Below are 22,415 nucleotides of genomic sequence, written 5' to 3'. Positions count from 1 at the left end.
GCTACTATTCTGATGCTGCCACACATCTGATGCCGAGTGCTCCTTCTTTCACACACCATCTTCAGCGGGTACTGGTATTACCTCCCACCTCCACACTATTGCCACTATGTGGTCTCCTGTTAATGTTCCTAGCTATACTCTATGTCACCTTTCCACTCTGTGGCCTCCTGATGCTGCCGCCACCTCCACACTATGTCACCTTGCCACTATGTGGCCTCCTGATGCTGCCACTACCTCCACACTATGTCACCTTGCTACTCTGTGGCCTCCTGATGCTGCCACTACCTCCACACTATGTTACCTTGCCACTCTGTGGTCTCCTCATGCTGCTGCCACCTCCACATTATGTCACTTTGCCACTCTGTTGTCTCCTCATGCTGTCACCACCTCCACACTATGTCACCTTGCCACTCTGTAGCCTCCTAATGCTGCTGTCACCTCCACACTACATCACCTTGCCACTCTGTGACCTCCTGATGGTCCCGCCACCTTACAGACTCTGTGATTGGGCCACTCTGGTTTCTTCTGGCTACCTGCCTCAACTACTATTCTGATGCTGCCACCCGCCTGATGCCACATATCTGATGCCAAGTGCTCCTTCTTTCACACACCATCTTCAGTGGGTACTGGTATTGCCACCCACATCCACACTATTGCCACTGTGGTCTCCTGTTGCTGCTCCTAGCACCACACTATGTCACCTTGCCACTATGTGGCCTCCTGATGCTGCCACTACCTCCACACTATGTCACCTTGCCACTCTGTGGCCTCCTGATGCTGCCACTTCCTCCACACTATGTCACCTTGCCACTCTGTGGTCTCCTCATGCTGCTGCCACCTCCACACTCTGTCATTGTGCCACTCTGTGGCCTCCTGATACTGCCGCCGCCTCCACACTTTGTCACCTTGCCACTCTGTGGCCTCCTGATGCTGCCACCATCCACAGACTCTGTTATTGGGCCACTCTGTGGTCTCCTCATGCTGCTTCCACCTTACCACTATGTCACCTTTCCACTCTGTGGTATCCTCATGCTGCTGCTACCTCCAAACTATGTCACCTTGCCATTATGTGGCCTCCTGATGCTGCTGCCACCTCCACACTCTGTCTTTGGGCCACTCTGTGGTCTCCTCAAGCTGCTTTTACCTCACCACTATGTCATAGGGCCACTTTGTGGACTTCTCATGCTGTTCCCACCCTCCCCACTTTATGACTTGGGCACTGTTTAGCTTTTTTGGCTTGGCTGACATCATCATTTATTTGACTCTTCCTCTGATCTTTCAGAAGGAAAGTAAAATTAAACGCACAACGGATCCTGTCTGTGTAGCAGCTGTAAGGCCTGTATGGTCCCATCAGAATTGGCTTGTGATTTGGTAGCCAAGAGAAGGAGTGGGTACAAAACACAGAAGACTTGCAAACAGTCCGTTCATGTGTCATCTTTGTTTTGGATCCACTCCTGTTTTATTTGGTATTAGCAATACTGATGGATTACTGACCAAATACTGACCGAGTGAGGACGGATGCTCCACAGACAGGATCTGTTTTTTGTGGGTTACTGTTCTGACGGATCAGAGGAAGGGCAAAATAATCAGTGACGTCAACACAAACTTACTGCTGACACCCTCTCCACTCTGTCAGGGGGCTCTACTTGTATAAGTGTTTAATAGAACAGGTTCTGTAGACATCTATGTGGAATCAGTTGATGGTGGTGTAACAGGAGTGCGCTTCTTCTTGGTGCTAACATTGACCTGTAAAGCCAAATTCATACGTGAGTGATTTGGTCAGTTTTGGCCCTGTGACTGCCCAAATAAGTGAATTGTGCAGTGAATCCAAATGCGACGCCTGTCATCTGCATGTCATACTGACTCACAGTATTATTTAACTAACAAAGCAGACTCCCTGTGCATGTTACTGCAAGGCACAGTGTTCTACACCACTATAAAGCCAGGAAATAGCCGCTTTTTAAAGCAATTCGGCGATTGCCCGCAAATAAATTTGTATCAAAGCTAATTTTTCCAAATAAATTTGGCGAAGCGGCGAATCGAATTTTGGAAAATTTGCTCATCTCTAGTCACTGTGTACATACATTACTTATCCTGTACTGATACTGAGTTATATCCTGTATTATACTCCAGAGCTGCACTCCCTATTCTGCTGGTGCAGTCACTGTGTACATACATTACTTATCCTGTACTGATACTGAGTTATATCCTGTATTATACTCCAGAGCTGCACTCACTATTCTGCTGGTGGAGTCACTGTGTACATGCATTACTGATCCTGAGTAATATCCTGTATTATACTCCAGAGCTGTACTCACTATTCTGCTCGTGGAGGCACTGTGTGCATACATTACATTATTTATCCTGTACTGATCCTTAGTCACATCCTGTATTATACTCCAGAGCTGCACTCACTATACTGCTGGTGCAGTCACTGTATACATACATTACAGTGGCGTAACTACTGGGGAAGCAGGGGAAGCGGCTGCTTCGGGGCCCGGGCTGCCAAGGGGCCCGGCGCCCAGCGTGTGTGTGAAAGTTTATTTTCAACTTGATTAATGATTCGATTCTCATTCTTCACAGCAGGCGCAGCGGCGGCGGCGGCCGGGCCCCTCCCCCCCGCTAATCTGATCGGATCATGATCTTTCATCTTTCTATTCTTACTGTCTCCAGTCTCCTGAAGTCTGCGCCTCCTGTCACTTACTGCTGCCGCCTGCCGCTCCCTGCTCTGCTCTTAACCATCAGTATGTGGGCGGGTTTAATACAGTCTGCGCGCTGCGCAGACTTCAGGAGACTGGAGACAGTAAGAATAGAAAGATGATTAAAAGATCATGATCCGATCCGATCACATTAGGGGGGGGGGCCGCCGCCACCGCTGCGCCTGCTGTGAAGAATGAGAATCGAATCATTAATCAAGTTGAAAATAAACTTTCACACACACGCTGGGCGCCGGGCTCCTTGTCTGCGCAGCGAAGTCTGCGGCCCCGAAGCAGCCAGGAGGACAGGAGGAGCTGCGCAGGCGGCAGCAGTAGAGAAGAAGAGGCAGAGCACTGAGAGCAGCACCACGTCGACGTCAGGTCCAGCACCAGCAGTCCAGCTCCCAGCCAGCCCAGAGCCAGAGTGTGGTAGCTAGTAAGTTGAACTTGTAACTACTTTGTCTTTGTGACTGAGGTTGGGTACTAATGGAATATGGCTACTCTGTGGGGGCTGGGGCAATAAAGGGGCAATGGGCATGATTCATTGATTGGCATAACTAGTGTGTGGACACTAATGGGGAATAATAATAACAACATTTTACTGTGTGGCGTGGGGGCAATAAGGGATGCTGGGCCTGGGAGCATAACTACTGTAAAGGGGAAATAATGGAGCATAACTACTGTTTGGGGGTACTAAGGGGCATACCTACTGAGTGAGTGGGACATCCGACGTTGCGTGGAGAGTGTAGGAGTCTTACAAGCCGCTGGCATTCATAAATTTGCTCTGGCAGGGGCTGGGGCCCATACATTTCTAGCCATTGTCTACGCCTCCCTGGCCCCTGGCCCTTATCTGTGCCCCCTGCCTTTGTCTGCGTACTGGCCCCTGTGTGCACCTCCCTGGCCCTTTCAGTGCAGCCCCTGGCCCTTGTCTGTGCCCCCCTCCCTCCGGCCCTTGTCTGTGCCGCCCTGACCTGTGCCCCCCTGCTTGCTGTTCTGCCATCTACTACTGCTTATTTTATTGCTCTTATATATGCAGAGGGTGTGCGCTTATATGTGCCATAATAACCACTAGTACATGGCAGAACTGCGGGCAGAAAGGGGAGGCTGCCATGTACTGCAAGCTAAAGACATTATCACCCCCCTTGCCAATGTTTTATATAAAGATAAATAAACAAAACAAAAAAGTCTTCCCTATTAAAATATAAAAAAAATACTAAAAACATGGTTTTGGTGACCATAAACCCCCCCACACTCCTCCCCAACACTCACACGCGCACACCAAACAGAAAAAAATGAATAAGGGCCCATGCACACGACCATATGCTCTTATGGTCGAAGCGCGCTGGGGGGGGGCCCTTACAAAAATTTGCTGTTGGGCCCAGTCACTTCTAGTTACGCCCCTGATACATTACATTACTTATCCTGTACTGATCCTGAGTTACATCCTGTATTATACTCCAGAGCTGCACGTCACTATTCTGCTGGTGCAGTCCACTGTGTTCAGACCATTACATTACTTATCCTGTACTGATCCTGAGTTACATCCTGTATTATACTCCAGAGCTGCACTCACTATTCTGCTGGTGCAGGTCACTGTGTACATACATTACTTATCCTGTACTGAGTCCTGAGTTACATCCTGTATTATACTCCAGAGCTGCACTCACTATTCTGCTGGTGCAGTCACTGTGTACATACATTATCTTATCCTGTCCTGATTCCTGAGATTACAATCCTGTATTAGTACTCCAGAGATGCATCACTATTCTGCTGGTGCAGTTCACTGTGTCCAGACATTAATTATATCCTGCCCACTGTTCTGAGTTCATACTGTATTATACTCCAGAGCTGCACTCACTATTCTGCTGGTGCAGTCACTGTGTACAGACATTACATTACTTATCCTGCACTGGTTCTGAGTTACAATCCTGTATTATACTCCAGGGAAGAGATGAACGAATCAGTCGAGATTTAAATTGGGTCCAGTTTGCAGAATTTTTTAGAGAGTTCGGTTCAGAACCAAATAGATTCGGGCCGAGCCAAAGTTGCTCAAATTGCCCTGAAAGTTGGAATATAACCCTCTATAGCCTCCTCTGAATTTTTAGAAAACCTTGTTATCTCTTTTAGTTTATTTTTTATGATTTTTTTCCCTTCCAACATTCCCTCTCCCCAAGCTCTGGCACGCAATGACAGCAATAAATGATGTGTGAGTGACCCTGACATACATACCTATGGGTAAGCATTTGTTGGATGGTGTTAACATACAGATATTTTAAAAACACACCGCACCATCATGTCTCATGCTTTATCATATTCCAAAGCTTCCAAAAATTGTCCCTTATCGGGGGCAAATTATATTTAAACACACGCGGTGCTATGAGTAGTGTTGAGCAAAGTGAAGAATTCAGTCCAAACTTTAGGAAAACTTTGATTCGCAGCTAATCAGATTTTTATCGCACTTCATGGTAACGAATCAGGTTTTACTAAAGTGACGGAAAGTAAGAGGCCCAGGAATGCGAGATCACCCATAATGCCGTGCAGCCAGCCAATCCACAGATAGCCATCCCCTGTGATGTCACAGCCCTATAAAAGCCTCAACCCGTTAAGTCTCCGCCATATCACTGTGAGCTGAGCATAGGGAGAGACGTGGCAAGGGAGAGTGCAGAGAGGACTGCAGGGAGAGTGCAGAGAGGACTGCAGGGAGAGTGCAGAGAGGCTGCAGGGAGAGTGCAGAGAGGCTGCAGGGAGAGTGCAGAGAGGCTGCAGGGAGAGTGCAGAGAGGCTGCAGGGAGAGTGCAGAGAGGCTGCAGGGAGAGTGCAGAGAGGCTGCAGGGAGAGTGCAGGGAGAGTGCAGTCAGACTGCAGGGAGAGTGCAGTCAGACTGCAGGGAGAGTGCAGTCAGACTGCAGGGAGAGTGCAGTCAGACTGCAGGGAGAGTGCAGTCAGACTGCAGGGAGAGTGCAGTCAGACTGCAGGGAGAGTGCAGTCAGACTGCAGGGAGAGTGCAGAGAGAGTGCAGGGAGACTGCAGACAGACTGCAGGGAGAGTGCAGTCAGACTGCAGGGAGAGTGCAGAGAGACTGCAGGGAGAGTGCAGGGAGAGTGTATGGCTGTGTGCATCATGTTCTAGTGCACCGTTATTCAGAGTTAATCTGTTATTTTAGTGATACAGTTAGTGTGCATCAGAATTAAAGGCAGGTGTAATATATCGCCGTGTGCATCATGTTGTAGTGCACCGACATTTACAGTTAATCCATTATTTTAATGATATAGTTAGTGTGCCTCAGTATTAAAGGGGTATTGCCATCTCAGACAATGGGGGCATATCGCTAGGATATGCCCCCATTGTATGATAGGTGCAGGTTCCACCTCTGGGACCTGCACCTATCTCGTAAACTTGGCCAGCAAAGTGAAGGAGCGCGCACCGCACATGTGCGGCCAACCTCCATTCATTTCTATGGGGCCGCCAAGAATAGCCAAGCCAGCTCGGCTATTTTTATTGGCCCCATAGAAATGAATGGGAGCGCACCGCGCTTGCGCGGCCAATGCTTCCATTCACTTTAATGGTCTCATACAAATGAATGGAGGACAGCCACACATGCGCGGTGTGCCCTCCTTCACTTTGCCGGCTCAATTTATGAGATAGGTGCAGTGCGAGTCCAAGAGGTGGGGGTGACAGAAAAGGATTGCTATATGAAGTGGTTGCAAAAAGAGAACCTTGATACATGGTTTTCAAATTGTTTAATAAATAAAAGTCTGGAAAGTGTGGAGTGCATTTGTATACAGCCCCCCTGAGTCAGTACGCTTGCTGCAAATACAGCTGCAAGTCTTTTGTGGTACTTCTCCTCAAGAAGCTGGTGGTCAGAAATGGTCAGAAGCTGAGCACACTATGGTGCTTTTTCTCGGTCATGGATCTATCCTTTTTTTCAGCCTCTGGGCCAATCAGGACAAGCCCTTCCCCCCACTTCCTCTGATTGTCATGTGATCTAATTAGTATAGAATCGATTTGTTCATCCTTAAAGAGAACCTGTCTTCACCTTTATGCTGCCCATACTAACGGCAGAATAAAGTAGAGACAGGTTAGATGATTTCAGCGCTCTGTCATTTATAAGTTAAAAATAAGTGGTTACCGAGAACCAACATCACAATCATTGCAGACTGGGCCTGGAAAAGAGTCACGACCTCCTGAGAAGAGTCCCGGTTATTCATAATCTCCTGCTCTCCTGCCCACCTGCTGATGACTGACAGTCTTCTACCTAGTTTTCTCTCTTTCTCTCTAGGAGAGAACTGCCAATCATCAGCAGATGGGTGAGAGCAGGAGATTATGGATAACCAGGATTCTTCTCAGGTAGATCTGACTCTTCTCCAGGCCTGGGATGCAATGGTTATGATGCTGGTTCTCGGCGACCCCTTACTTTTAGCTTATGAGTGACACACCGCTGAGATCTGCATTTTTGTCACTAATGTATGCTGCCCTCAGTGAGGTCACCATAAAGTTGATGACAGGTTCCCTTTAATTTGTTTTGAACTCATGAAACTGCAGTCTCCATTGTTTGGACTACAGTATTTATCCCGAGAAGCTAAATCTTTTTCCATGTTACCAGAGACGTAACTATAATTCACCACCTAGTGTAAGCAAATCAAAAGACCTTCGTAAGTAGCAAGAATTATTGGCAAGTATAGTAGTACATTGTTTGGCAAGTATAGAGACATGATATTGAGAAGAGCAAGAGAGTGCACACCTATTGAATACCAGGGCACTAAACTGCTTTTTTTTCCGGACTTTGCTCGGCAGACTCAGGAAAAAAGAAGAAACTTTATAGAGATAAAGAAACGCTTGGCGTCTAAAGATATTAAATATTCTCTACAATATCCAGCAAAATTAAGAGTGATTTATAACGGGATTTCGCAATTTTTTGAAAAACCACAACAAGCGTTAGACTGGATGGAGCAAACGGGCATATGAAATTGTGTAACATTATCATGGAGGGGAGGTGGGGTTAGGGCAAGGGAGAATGGCCGGAGGTTAGAGGTTTGCTGATTAGATCGGGCGGACCAACGGGGGGGGGGGGGGGGGGGGGGGAGGGGCCAACCCACCTTGCAGGTATGGATTTTTTTTTTTTTTTTTTTTTTCTCTCTTTCTTTCTGCGGTAGTGAAGGATGTCTACTAGAATTGTAACCTGGAATGTTAGAGGGCTTGGGGAAAGGGTTAAAGACAAGCTATTATGGATGCATTAAAACGATACCTTCCAGCAATTGTTTGCATGGTAGAAACTCATCTTACTAAAGAAACCGTGTTTCGCTTGACAACGGGATGGTATTCTCAATCTTATCATTCCACTTTTAGTAGTTCCTCCAGGGGCGTCTCAGTTCTAATTCATAATTCTGTGGATTTCACCCTTATAGAATCTCATATTGATGACCAAGGCAGGTTTATCTTTCTGTATGGTAAGCTGTATGGTTGCAGCTATATTCTTGCTTTTTTTTACATACCCCCGCCCTTCTCTATGTACCCACTGATCCAGTTTACACGTTTTTCTGAAGGGAGATCAGAATGCCGGTTAGTTCTGATGGGGGACTTTAATGCAGTTATGGACCCCAATAAAGATAGATTCTCTCTAGATGCAGAACAGATGAGGAATGTATGCAATTCACCGTTGCCACAGTTCTGCTTGGAGGTGGGACTGGTGGATATATGGGAACATCTTGGTGGGGGAAAGAGAGTATACTCTTGTGTCAGCAGGGGTGGCAGAGCAATGTCCAGGATTGATTTAGCATTTACTAATGAGAGCAATCTGAGTAATATTCGGAAGATACGATATGGGGTAAGAACAGTTTCTGACCACTCACCCGTACTGGTTGAAGTCTGCACGGGGAGGAATAAGGATAATCGGGGGTTAGGATTTAGGCTGAATCCATACTGGCTTACTATTATGGATAATCTCCAGTCCATTAAATCTCTGATGTCCTCCTTTTGGGAGGTTAACCTTCCCTCTGCGAACATCAATGTAGTATGGGATTCCATGAAAGCATATCTGAGGGGGGTCTTCATAAGCGAGATTGTTGCAGCAAAGAGAACATTTAAAAAAAAAGAGGAGGAACTGGCCAAGGCTGCTGCGGACACAACTGAGCGATTTACTAGCCAACCTACTGAGTATAACAGGGAAGAGATGCAGGAGGCCAGTTGCTCCTTGGAAAAAAACCTAATAGAGAAAGCAAATCATAGAGTATTTTTTAAGGGGTTAAAATATTTCACGGAGTCTGGACGTCCTGGTAGGCTGCTAGCTAGGATAATCACACAACAAGATAAGAAAAATCAATCTATTATCTCTATTCGCAATACAGCGGGGGAAATTATCACGGACGTAGAAGGAATTAGGGACACCTTTTTACAATACTTCACTCAGATATACAGCTCCTCTTTTGGCATGACACCCGGGCTGGCGACGCAGTTCCTGGAGGGGATTCCACTTTCTACTTTAAATGAAGCTCAAATAGAATATCTTGAAGAGGAGTTATCTCTTTCGGAGCTCCAGGAGGCTTTGGGATCGGTCTCTGGGAATTCGTCGCCAGGGACGGATGGCCTTCCATATGAGGTCTACCGTAAGTATAGTGATGTGATTCTTCCTCAGTTGCTAGAGGTTTTCTCCCAGGCGGTGCGGGGAGGGAGCCTACCAGGCTCTATGATGGAGGCTCTTATTGTTCTAATTCCCAAAAAGGATAAAGACCCGATAGAAATGAGCTCCTACAGGCCAATTTCACTATTAAATACAGACGCTAAGTTATTATCAAAAGTCTTGGCAAGGAGGCTTTCACGGGTGATATCCTCTATTATCCATCCAGACCAAAACGGCTTTATGCCAAAAAGGGGTACCCATTATAATCTGCATAGACTATTTATGAATATTCAGTCCCCGGGAGGTGGTACCCGCTCCATCCTGTCGTTGGATGCCATTAAAGCATTCGACAGGGTGGAGTGGACCTTTCTCTGGGAGGTAATGAAAAAAATGGGCTTTGGCCCTAGATTTATGGTGATGGTTCAGCTATTATATCGCTCCCCAGTTGCTAGGATTAGGATTAATGATACGTTCACCCAGAGCTTTACCCTAGGAAGAGGTACCCGCCAAGGTTGCCCTCTTTCCCCTCTTTTGTTCAATATTTATATCGAACCCTTAGCAGCCAGTATAAGGCAGGATCCGCAAGTGGCCGGTTTTGGTATAATGGGGAAACACGACCGTGTATCTCTCTACGCAGATGATATCTTGGTTTTTGCTCATCAAACAGAAACCACTCTCCCTCGGATAATGGATCTGGTTGGCTCTTTCTCTGCACCGTCTGGTTTGGAAATTAATTGGGAGAAGACGGTCCTCCTCCCTATAGACGAGCTGCGAGGTGACTGGGATAACCAACTAACAGTCTCTGATTCAATAAAGTACCTGGGGATTTCAGTTTCTGCCAAACCTCAGGAATATTTACAACTCAATCTGATTCCTCTGTTGGTAAAACTGAGGGCTAAAATTAAGATATGGGAAAAAATTGTAAAGGCAAGAGCAGACAGAATCTCTTTAATAAAAATGGTAGTACTGCCCCAGGTCCTCTATGTCCTGCGCAACTCGCCTGTATGGATCGCAGACAAATATTTTAGATTGATAGAGCGGATGCTTAATGATCTATTATGGGGGAGGAAGCGTGTGAGATTGAAGACACTCTATTTCTCCATGCCTTATAATCAGGGAGGCCTCAATCTGCCCTACTTTAGGGGTTACTTTGTGGCCTCTCAACTTTGCTTTTTTAACGACTGGGAAAATAGCCAGTTCTGCAACAGGGTAGTGAAAGACTCAGGTTTTACGGACTTCTTTACTGTATTGGAGTCCGACTATTTATTAAATATACAGACTGAGTATACACCTTTTTGCAGAATGGCTATAAAGACCTGGCGGACTATTAGGAGTTGGTGTGGAATTAAGGCATCACTTATTTGCACTCCATTATGGCATAACTCAAAGCTTTTGAATTTAAGGGATTTGAATTGTTGCCAGTACTGGAGGACTAAGAATGTTCAGTACCTACATCAGGTGGTTAGTGGCGGACAAATTTTGCCCCCGATGGAGTTAGGGCAAAGGGTAAATTTGGCCGAGGTGGTTTGGTTTGCATATTTTCAATTGAGGTCAGCACTTTCCAGCACTTTGAATAGTCACCTTCTGTTTATAGATACTCCTGAATTTTTACATGATTTAATTATTAAGAAAACTGTCATGAAAAGTAAAATATCACACTGTTATAGACACTTAATGAAAAAATTTTTTGAGGGTCTTCTCTCTCCAGGACAGAAATCCTGGTCACTTACACTTTCAGAGGTGGGTCCCGTAGATTGGGAAAACATAGGGGAAAGCTTAAAACTTGTTTCACAGAATTTCAATCACACAGTTGTACAATTTAACATTCTGCACAAAATATACGTGACACCCATGTGGTTATATAGGAGAGGACTCAGAGTCTCCTCTGACTGCCCACGCTGTGGCGACTCCGAGGCAGACCATCTACATCTGTTTTGGGACTGCCCGATAGTGGGTAGCTATTGGAGATCGGTCCAAAATACCTTGGCTCGTAAACTTAACATTGTTGTTCCTTTGTCCCCCAGGATATGGGTTCTGGGAGACCTATCGGAGGTTGACTACCAGCCCATAAAACGCCAACTACTGATTAAGGTTATATTCTTGGCCAGGCTTTTGGTCTCTAGACTATGGTTTTGCTCCTCTGCTCCAGATTGCAGCAACTGGTTGGCCCTGGTCGAGAAAGTGAAGATTTATGAGAGGATTTTGTATAAACAAAGAGGATCCTATCTAAAGTGGTGTAAATTGTGGGAAGATTGGGGCACGGGTAAATAATTAATTTGGAATTGTTTTTTTTTTTTTTTTTTTTTTTTTTTTTTTTTTTCCCCTTTCCTGCAAGTTGGGGGGGTGGGGGGGGGTGGGTGGGAATGATCTTATTAGTCCGGTTTTTCTTTATGTAGTGCAATTGGGAAAGGATGTGAAATCGCATCTGAATATTGGAGCATCTCTAGAACGCTGGAGGACGGCGGGACTCTCAGGCACTGTATAAGGGATAAAGTTCTCGTTAAAACAAGGCACTCCGCGTTTATGGGCGGGGACCCGGGGTTTGGGACTATCGGGTTTTTATTCCGACCGGGTGCGCCCTGAAATGCGGCTCTTTCTTTTCGATATATGGTTGGACTGTAGGCAGCGATACGATATATGTGGTATGGGTGCAATTAGGGGACAGAGCCGGTTTTTGGTGGTGTTTCTGCCCACATTTTCTCTAAATGCCGGTGAGTGATACTTGTTTGAGCCCCCTCGCACCTGAGATACCGGTGTGACTGTATGTGAGGTATGGATGAGCTGGGCACAAATTTTCAATCTTAACTATATATGGGGAAGAGGCAGTAAAATATGCTGTGGCTTTCTGTTTCTTTTTTTTCTCCACTGTGACAGAAGACTGCTGGACCCCCCCAGGTTGCTTTAAGAAATGTCTGCGATTAAAGATCGCTATAAGCCCGCTATGTATGGTCAATGTGAGTATCAGGTGAATGGATTTAAGATCGTTAATCCCGCCGCTCTCTCTACCCATATTCGGGAAAGGACGCGCGGGGCGCGTGCTCGCTCCCCGATGGCTGCCCGGACCGTGGGTCCCCGACCTTTGCCTTGTTCTGGATATTAACATGCTAAGTTAGATGCTTTGTGTGGCTGCGAGTCCCGCTCTCCTCTTAGCAAGTGAGATCTCCATTTGATTTGTTTTATTTCCATAAGTATGGTTATTTGTATGCAATCGGTACTAATTATGCTTACAAATTAGAAATTTACGGACTTTAGGATTTATAACAATATTAAGGCTATATTGATATTTATTCTTTGTATTATAAATAAAATAAAGTTTATTAAAAAAAAAAAAAAAAAAAAAAGTATAGTAGTACAATATATCAGAAAACCCACAATATGGCAAAAATCCACTATATTGTTTTTTCCACCAAAAGGTACAATGCTCTTGCACCTGATTGGACCGCCTAACCTCTGGACCCCATAGCAAGTGTTATGGCTGCTATGGCTATGGTTACGCCCATGCATGTTGGGGGGGGGGGGGGGGTCACATCAGGCTTTCAGTTTTGAAATGTGTTTAAAACAGAAAATAATGGTATTGTTAAAAGGGAAAGCAAAAGGAACACTTTAAAGGCATTCCGGTTTGATCCGTCCTCATAGAGTGCAATAGAGAAAAAAATAGACAAATAGTCCTTTTTTCCTGTCCAAAAGTCAGTTTTCTTTCCATTTTAGCAATTCCTTTATTTTCTGTTTTAATCACATTTGAACGGATTGCTAAAACAGAAATTAAAACGCTGATGTGAAACCCCATCCCCCCCTTACTAATGCATCCAGGAATACCTACCCTGTTACATATTTACAAACCTTCTCCTATGTCACCTACGGAAATATTTTAAAAAAATAGGACCCTGGACCGTGTAAAAGGTCAGCCTTAATAAATGGTCCCCATAGCGTACACTCTTCATGAGGACAAGAAGAAACAACTTACCTTTACTGTCCGATAGACTCACAGCCAAAACCTCCCATGTGGTGGTAGAATCTTTTAAGAAAATGGGTATAGTCTTAGTGGAGATCCTGTTAAAAAAAAAGTTAGAGAAATTCATAGTGTAAAGCCCAACATATCTGACAATACTGGACAGGGTGATCAATAATAGTGATGGGGCGGTTCACGAACGCGGCCGGGGCGGTTCACGAACGCGATCAAATGTATGCGAGCCGTAAGTATGCGGTGGGCCCCATTCACTTTAGGAGAACCTGGAAAACCTTCAGCTCATATGAGGATCAATGGCAAAAATTCCAACAAAAAATATGTGTCTTAATCAGGGGACATTTTTATGACATTTTCTTAAAGAGAAATTCTCTGAAATGTGCCCTGCTGGAGTACGGACCTTAAAAATTAGGCATTCACCGAGGTACATTATGCGGTTACTGAATAACAATTTTACTGTAGCCCACTTTTTTTTTCACTTTTTTGGGGGGCAACTGGTAAATCACACCAGTAGAAATGATTTGTTCCAATAGTGTTTTTCACTCTGTGTAGATGCGCTAACGCAGCAAAACCGCAAACAAATGCTGCACTACCTAAATGCACTATATAGAAAGTATATTATTGGCATATAACACCCCTGCTTCAATCAGTTTTTTGGGGGGCAACTGGTATATCACACCAGTATAAATGATTTGTTCCGATAGCGTTTGTCCCTCTGTGTGGCTGCAGTATCGCAGCAGAACCGCACACAACTGCTGCACAATACAAATACATTATAATATACTTTCTATGTTAGTAAGTATATTATAATGTATTACACCCCTATGTACTGCACACCTATCGATAGCACACCTATACCAGTCCTTAACAGGACTTTTGTGGCCCTATTAGCTAGCGTATGGTGTCCCTAACAGTCTGTCCCTGATCCACACAGCAACCTCTCCCTACACTGGCAAAAGACTGAATGTAAAATGGCGGCCAGATCAGGTTTATTTATAAGGTAGGGGTATGTCCATGTGCTGAAATGTCTCAATTGGCTGTCCTGTACCACCTGATGGATGTGTCATGGGTCACAGTTCTTTACAATGTAAAAGAATATGGCACCAGCGGACATCGCCATATGTTCGCCCTTTCGGTGAACCGCGAACGAGCAAATTTCACCGCGAAACGACCGCCGGGCAAACCGCATGGCCATCTCTCATCAATAATATTGATAACAATCATGAAATATCCTAATGGGTGATTTTGCATTAAACAATATCATTTCCTGATGTCACATTTCCTTTAAATGAGACTTAGGTGCAGCACCAGGCACTGTTCACGGACAAAATTGGCCTAATTTCTGGATGATAAAAAAGTAGAAGTTCTTTCCGCTACACTAGTCTCATACAATCCATTTAATAAGTTGACCGTAGACTTAAACTCACCCTTTGGGATCTGGTGCTTCATTCATTTCTTCTATCCTCCAAAGCCAACTTTCTGGGAATTCTGTTCTGGTTATTATTTCATCATCATCAATAAATATTTCATCTTCATAATCAGCTAAAAAAAAAAAAAACAATCCTTAAAAATTAAACCTGGTAACAGAGTATGTATAGTTTAGAGAAATTATAAAGCTTAATTCGACCCGACCCAACCAATTTAAGATGTATCAGAATCGGAATTTTGGGAAATTTTGGAAAGAGTGAGAGAGAAAAATAAATACATTTAAAAAAAAAGCAAAAAAAATGAGAGAGGGAAAAAAATGAGTCCTGGGAGAGAGTCTCATACACAAATTTGCAGGTGAATTGGAGCAATTTTTCGATTTGGGTAGAATCGATTTGGACCTGAATCGGATTGGTAGACAGAAATGGCCGAATTTTGAACAATTCACTTCTATAATAGAGTTCAAATTTGACATGAAGCCGGAGGATCTTCAGTGTTACCAGATACCTGTCCCAGCTGAAATGGACCTTGTAGCTCTGGAAATCCAAGACCCTCCTCCTGCATTTTCACCAAAGTTGCTCCACTTTCCCTGACAATTGGTATATAACTGCTTCTAGTCTTTTAGGACTTATTAGCAAAACATATTATTTTTTTGTTATTTTTTATGAATTGTTGCATTTTCTCTCCTCCCTAAGCTCTTGAATGCAATGACAGAAATAGCAAATAATGAGTGACACTGACATATGTAGCTTTGTGGAAACGCATGTTTGACGGCGTTAACAAACAGCCTGATAAAAAACACACTGCAATGTCACGCGTCATGCTTTTCTTTTATGTTCCAAAGCTTCCAAAAAATGTCCTTTATTGAGGGGCAGATGGTGTTTAACCCTTTTAGCCCCTGAGGTCTTTTTCACTACCTACCTTTCTGGGACCATAACCATTTTCCCATCACATTATACACTGCTCCTTTCCATGGTTATGACCACCCTGCAGTTCATTAGTGTTGATAGTGCTTGCCACTATAGAAAAAAAGCACTAGCCAATGTGAGCTCCCGCAGTCCCAGCCACCAGAGAGGCCGGTGCTTTTTTGTATTTTTTATTGTTTATATATTTTTATTTTCATTTTGGGGAAAAGGGGGGTGATTAGAATTTTATTTTTTTTTACACTTTTTTATAGTTCCTATAGGGAATTATCAAAATCAATCATCAGATTGGTTCTCTCATACACTCCAATGCATATTCCTATGAAGCCCTGCCAGAGAAATGCCCAATTACGAATGATAGCTAAATTGAATCTGATTTATATGGAGGGAAGATGGGGCAATTGCTCAGTGTTAGCAGCAGAATGTATGACATTGCTGTGCTGGTAATAAGCCTATAAAACACTTGCCAGTGGCTGTATGAAACACAAGACTGAGTGACTAGTTCTTGCCTCTCTGTGCTTTCCCTGATAAAACCTCAATCAACCTAATTATGACATTATACTTCCTCAGTCCTCTATATTGCTAGCTTGTGTCTGTAATTGCTTTTTGGCAGACACAGCCACAACACAGGCCTTCAGATAACTATCTGCACACAGAATAGTATGTATGGTGTTCTGGGCAAAATTACATGCCAGAATCCTGCCCCCTGATTGGCTGACAGGCTATCTGTCAGCCTCTGAGCCAATCAAGGAAAGCCACTTCCCTCAGTGTAATATGGTCCTTTATCCTCCCTCCTGTTTTCCCCGCCAATTTTTACAGTAAGATGGCACCGGTGACTTTTTTTGTGATTCATCCAAAGCAAACTGCAAAAACTTGTGATTCATTTTGCAGTAGAATTTTTATGAAAATCCTAACCCCAATTCTTTAGGATCGATTTGCTCATCTCTTACTTTGGGCCATTGGGTTTTTGAGCATACTGTCCACACAACATTTCTTCTCAGTCCCTATATATCGTGATGCTGGAAATATGCAGCAGATCATTGTAGGCTTTGTAACTGCGCTACAAAATATAGAAGCATTCATGGGAACATGGGATATGGACAATTGACTATTTGATGTCCCAGTTTTACCTCTTTTGTTCCGTTCTTGAATCACCAGGCCTGAGGAACGTCTCCTACGCTTCAGATTTGGTTGACATAACGGTTCTATGGAGGAAGTCAACATCAAATAATTCTCATTATAACTAATGTAAAGTTTTCCAGCTCCCCCCATTTATGACCAAGAAGTCCATCTAATGTGCCTTAATATTTTTTTATTACAGAAAGTATGTTAGTCAGTACTTTGTCAAGATTCTACATGTAATGATGTAAGGTCTTGAAGTGACCGCTTCCAGATATGTTGGGAATGTTGTTACTTGCTTATATACAGTATTTATACCAAAGTCTGACTTTTATTGTGAATTCCTGCTGAACTCTGCCTGAAACTTTTTTCTTGTTTGACACAGGTTTAACTTGAGATGTATGCAACTATTGTATTTTTTTGTGGTGTGATTGTTCACATCCTTTATTGTTCTGGTGGCTTTTCAGAAATAAGTTCTAGATGGTCTCATGCCCACTCTAAGATGGTGACCAGTAATTAGGGCCCCTGTGTAATATAATTGATTGTGAATTACACAGTGGTTGGGCCCAGTAGAGTGTGAGAATGCCCAAGCATTAAGACATTGCTTTGCTCACATCTCTAAAAGGGACTGACCTTCCTGCCAACAGAAGGCATGTGCCAGTGCCCCTGTGTAAATCATACTAGAGGGAAGTACCACAGTAGAACAGAGGCTGCAAGCAGGTGGAAAGTGGGCTACCTGCATGGTTGTGACAGTGGCTGAAGAGTTAGGTATCAAGTTGTCCAGAATATAGCCCTGTATCTGGGAAAATGGATATGTCGGAGAGCCACTATTGCCACCTATGAGTTGTCACCAAAAAGAACATTTACCATAGTTAAAGACTTGTTCCTCTCATTGAGAAGACTGTGTGAAACCCCATTATACGCCTTACCATTATACTGCCATATCTCAGTAAAGAAGACAGTTTTCTACTGCATCTTGACTGTGTTAATGACTTTATTTGTGACTCATCCTTGCCAGCCTTCTGCTTGACTTACATATTGTAAAGACAGTCAAACCTCTTTGAGACAACCACCCAAACTTGAATTGCAAAACTAAGTTTTCATGGGGTGATCCTCTCAAAGACGATGGTCAGTATACATAGTTTATAATCCATTAAAAGGTAAAGTGAAATTAGAGCAGCTCTCACCTGCCTGGAAACTCCAACCATAGAACACGGACCGCTCCCTCACCCGGACTGGGAGCAATACATGAATAAGTAAAGAGAAGTTGTCCAGCCTTTTCTTGTGAAGTTCCAAAAGAACTATATTTGATATCCAATATTAAAAACATCCAGGTACAGGTTGCATCTGTCTATGCGTTTCAGGCAGAAAACAATTTTAGCTCTTACTCATGACCCAATGAGTAAGGGCTAAAATAGTTTTCTGCCCGAAACGCATAGAGTAATGCAACCTGTACCTGGATGTTTTTAATATTGGATATCGAATAAAGTGCTTTTGGAACTTCACAAGAAAAAACAGTTTATAATGGTGCTGAAAAGCTATCACAGGATATCTTGTCTAGATTAAGGGGTGGTCTTCTCAAAGACATGCTCTTTTGAAAATGTTTCATTTTCTAAAGTTCCTGAGTTATTGCTTCATGTTTTACCTCTTGTAACTGGCACTAATTATGTTGCTAATACTCTAAATGTACAAAACAAATTAAACAGAACGTTCGGTTGAGTAATATTTTAATCTTTTTATGATTGCTGACCATAATTTATACAAACTGAAAAGAATGGCGTGGTATTAGCAGGAGGTGCTCAAACCCACATGCAGTCGTGCATATATATAGGGGATCAAATCCTGCACTTGTGCCCCGTTGCTAATGGCGATCCCCAGCAAAAATGCATACGGTGGAGGATGCCCGCAGCGAACCACAAGTACCACAATAGACATCCTACACAAGGTAGCAATTATGTGGATGTGATAATCAATATAACAAAATAATAGCAAAGACAGGTGCACTCTGCGGTCTTACTAAACCCTCAAACTGAATTCAGTCTACTGCTTTTGTGAAAAAGACCTGGTCAGATTTTGATGTTCCATTTTGGACTTATTTAGGCAGTATTTGGCCATAACCTGAAGTTTTTTTATTGTTTGAACAGTACCGGACACAAATACAATAATTTGCCTGCCTGCTGTAAATTTTAATAGTTAGGCTCTATGCATAAGCGGGATCGACTTCTCCACCTTCCTGTGCCACTACAATTCTGAGTTATGTATCCTCTCCACATCACAATTTAGGCTACTTCCACTCTTGCGTTGTTAATTCCGGTATGGAGATCAATACTGGAATTAAACGGATCTGTTTTGATTTTGCACATCAGGATGCATCCGTTCCTGCGGTTGTATGAAATCAAAATGGAAATAAACGGATCCGTCACTAATTACATTGAAAGTTAATCGGTGAGGTATCCGGTTATTTCCGTTTTTATGACCGGACTTCAAACTGCAGATTGCAGTGTTTTTTTGTTTCTGGTCACAAAACGAAATGCTGCCAGAAACGGAAGACATCCTGATGCATCCTGAAAGGATCTCTTTTCATTCAGAACGCACGAGAACTAAATGGAAACATTTTTTGCCGGGATTGGGATCCTCAGCCGGATCTCAATACCGGAAAATACCAACACAAGTGTGAAAGTAACCTTATCAGTGGCCTTTCAGGTGATGGAATGAATCTCTTGTGACGTGACACATGGGTTGTTGTGTCATTAACAACCCATAAATGATACTACATTTACATCATATGGTACTTTTTCGGAATTAAGGGGCAAAGCCAAAGGGGCATGCATCTCAACATAGCACCAGTATCCCCTTACTCCAGTGATCAGCTATGGCCCCAATTTACCAGGAACTTAATCCTTGATGACATTTGAAATCTGAAAGAAAATTTCTATGAAAAATAATGACCTGATCTCTCAGAAGTTGTCATCTGAAAGCTTGTCTGCAGGGCAAGGCCAGCATCATAAAACACTCCTGGTGCGTTGGCTCCGCTTCCTGGTGTGCAACCAATGTCATATTTTTCCACCAAGTCCCAGATCTTAACAGAAAGAACAGACTTTCAGTGACCACTGTGCTTTGCATATGTAATAACTTTGGTAATACATTTTGCTTGATTATTTTTTCACCTTTCGCTGGGAGATCTTCAGTTTATTGTTGATCTCAGAGACACCTTTATCCACAGCCACCAGTCCAACGGTAGCTTTATGGTCTGCTTGTAGTTTTAGCTTCATTGGGGCTCCAGGTTGCTGAACAGCATTGTCTTTGTCCTTATCTCCTGTTATCACAAGCTGCACAAAAACAGTCAAACATTACAATTATCTCTTCCATCTCCTAGGTCAGCATGCATGCTACAAACATAGGATCAAGGACCGTGCCAACTACAGTAGTTCTATCGGCCATGGTATGATCGTTCATAAAAAATGCTCATATTCTACTTTCACACTTGCGTTTTGGGCAGATCCGTCATGGATCTGCAAAAAAGGATCAGTTGCAACAATACAACAGTATGCATTTGTCATAAACGGATCCGTTTGTATTATCTGTAACATAACCAGGACGGATCCGTCATGAACTCCTTTGAAAGTCAATGGGAGACGGATCCGTTTTCTATTGTGCCAGATTGTGTCAGAGAAAACGGATTTGTCCCCATTGACTTACATTGTGTGTCAGGACGGATCCGTTTGGCTCAGTTTCGTCAAGCGGACAGCAAAACGCAGCAGGCAGCGTTTTGGTGTCCGCCTCCAGAGCGGAATGGTGACTGGTCGGAGGCAAACTGATGCATTCTGAGCGGATCCTTTTCCACTTCAGTATGCATTAGGGCAAAACTGATCCGTTTTGGACCGCTTGTGAGAGCCCTGAACAAACGGAAAGCCAAAATACTAGTAGCCTAAATATGCTGCCAAACACCGGACAAACTCACTATTTGTTGGGAGATTGCCTCTTTCATGTGGCACCAAAAATTCTTTATTGTTGGCTACAAATCTCACTGTGTAAACAGGGATCTGCTGCTGACAAACAGTGAAACTGCATAGGGATGAAAGATCGGAGTAGAGATTGTTTATTCCCATATCAGCGATCATTGCTCACTCGTTAGATTATTTTGCAAGCAGCAATGATCGCTGTAACTTTCCTCATTCCCGATCATTGCCCACACTATATAAAAGGGCCCAAAGCCCAAGACCGGGGGCCATTTTTCATCACTGCATCTGTCTTCATGGTTGAAATCTCTTTACCCCATGGGCGTAGCTATAGGGGGTGCAGAGGTAGCAGTCGCTACCGGGCCCAGGAGCCTGAGGAGGCCCAAAGACCCTTGTGTCACATAAGAAGACACACAACACACTGAGGGAAGGGGGGCCCAAGCTGAACTCTTGCACCAGGGCCCATGAGCTGTTAGCCCCTGCTTTACCCTGTTATCTATATAAATTATTTGCAATCATAACAGTTATGAGACAAGACTCCACGGTCATTGAGACAGGAATTGATGTAATTTAAAGGGTTTCTGTCACCTGAAAAATGGGTATTAAGCTGGCTGACATTAGCGATGTGCTAATGTCAGCTGAACATAACTATATTAGCGCCATCTCACTGCCTGCCACCGTTATTGAGAAAAACAAACTTTTATAATATGCTACTTAGCCTGTAGGAGCAGGGGGTGTTGAACCTCTTGTTTGCCCACCTCTTTTCACGCCCTTCTGCTCTTGATTGACAGGGCCAGGCACCGCTGCTCTCCTCCCACCGGCCATGTCTGCAGTGTAAATCTTGCGCCGTTCAGTTCTCGAGATTTACACTGCAGACATTTTCGTAAAAGTCCGGGTTCGGGTTCAGTGTTCGTCGCTTTCTTGGCGCTTTTTGAAAGGCTGCAAAGCAGCCAATCAACAAGCGTCATACTACTTGCCCCAAGAAGCCATCACACCCATGCCTACTATTGGCATGGCTGTGATTGGCCAGTGCAGCATGTGACCCAGCCTCTATTTAAGCTGGAGTCACGTAGCGCTGCACGTCACTCTGCTCTGATCAGTGTAGGTGTCACGTACCGGCAGGACAGGTAGTGGATCCTCTGGACCAGAGAGGCGATGGCGTGGGTTGTACTAAAGGACCGGTTCTAAGCAGTTACTGGTCTTCACCAGAGCCCGCCGCAAAGCGGGATGGATTTGCTACCAGGTCGTGTCCCCTAGTAACAACTCGACCTCTCTGGCAGCTGATAAGGCGTGGTACACAGGGAGAAGGCAAGAGCGTAGTCGGACGTAGCAGAGGTCAGGGCAGGCGGCAAAGGTTCAAAGGCGAGTAGACGGTAGCAACAGGTTCGGCAACAGGCAAGGCAAACTAACACAGTAGGGAACGCTTTCTCTGAGGCACAAGGCACAAAGATCCGGCAGAAAGCTGTGGGATGAGAAGGTATATATGGGCAGTGCACAGGTGCAGCCTAATTAAGTCAGCACTGCCTCTCACAACCTTAACCCTTAATAACCCCTTTGGACCAGGCACCAATCACTGGTGCACTGGCCCTTTGAATCTAAGAGTCCCGGCGCACGCGCGCCCTAGAGAGCGAGGACGCACACGCCGAGACGCTGGAGTGCTGCCTGGGGGCATACGCTGTGAGCGCTCCGAGGCCAGCAGGGGACCTGGAGCAC

General features: G+C 44.3%; 1 protein-coding gene across 1 annotated transcript in view; it reads right to left on the bottom strand.

Annotated features, from left to right (window-relative positions):
• The window catches only part of LOC122925556 (venom factor-like), a 482,939-nt gene that overhangs the window by 343,942 nt on the left and 116,582 nt on the right, over nt 1-22,415 (bottom strand). Inside the window, exons 14-19 of the mRNA XM_044276914.1 lie at nt 19,911-20,072; nt 19,693-19,822; nt 16,755-16,829; nt 14,704-14,818; nt 13,245-13,362; nt 8,546-8,561 (exon numbers count right to left, since the gene is read on the bottom strand). Coding sequence (XP_044132849.1) covers nt 8,546-8,561; nt 13,245-13,362; nt 14,704-14,818; nt 16,755-16,829; nt 19,693-19,822; nt 19,911-20,072 — 616 coding nt within the window. The remainder of the gene's footprint in view (nt 1-8,545; nt 8,562-13,244; nt 13,363-14,703; nt 14,819-16,754; nt 16,830-19,692; nt 19,823-19,910; nt 20,073-22,415) is intronic.

This window comes from Bufo gargarizans, chromosome 2 (genome assembly GCF_014858855.1).
Source record: "Bufo gargarizans isolate SCDJY-AF-19 chromosome 2, ASM1485885v1, whole genome shotgun sequence".
Classification (NCBI taxonomy): Eukaryota; Metazoa; Chordata; class Amphibia; order Anura; family Bufonidae; genus Bufo; species Bufo gargarizans.
The sequence above is the reverse complement of the archived record's forward strand: the minus strand, read 5'-3'. Positions and strand labels throughout refer to the sequence as shown.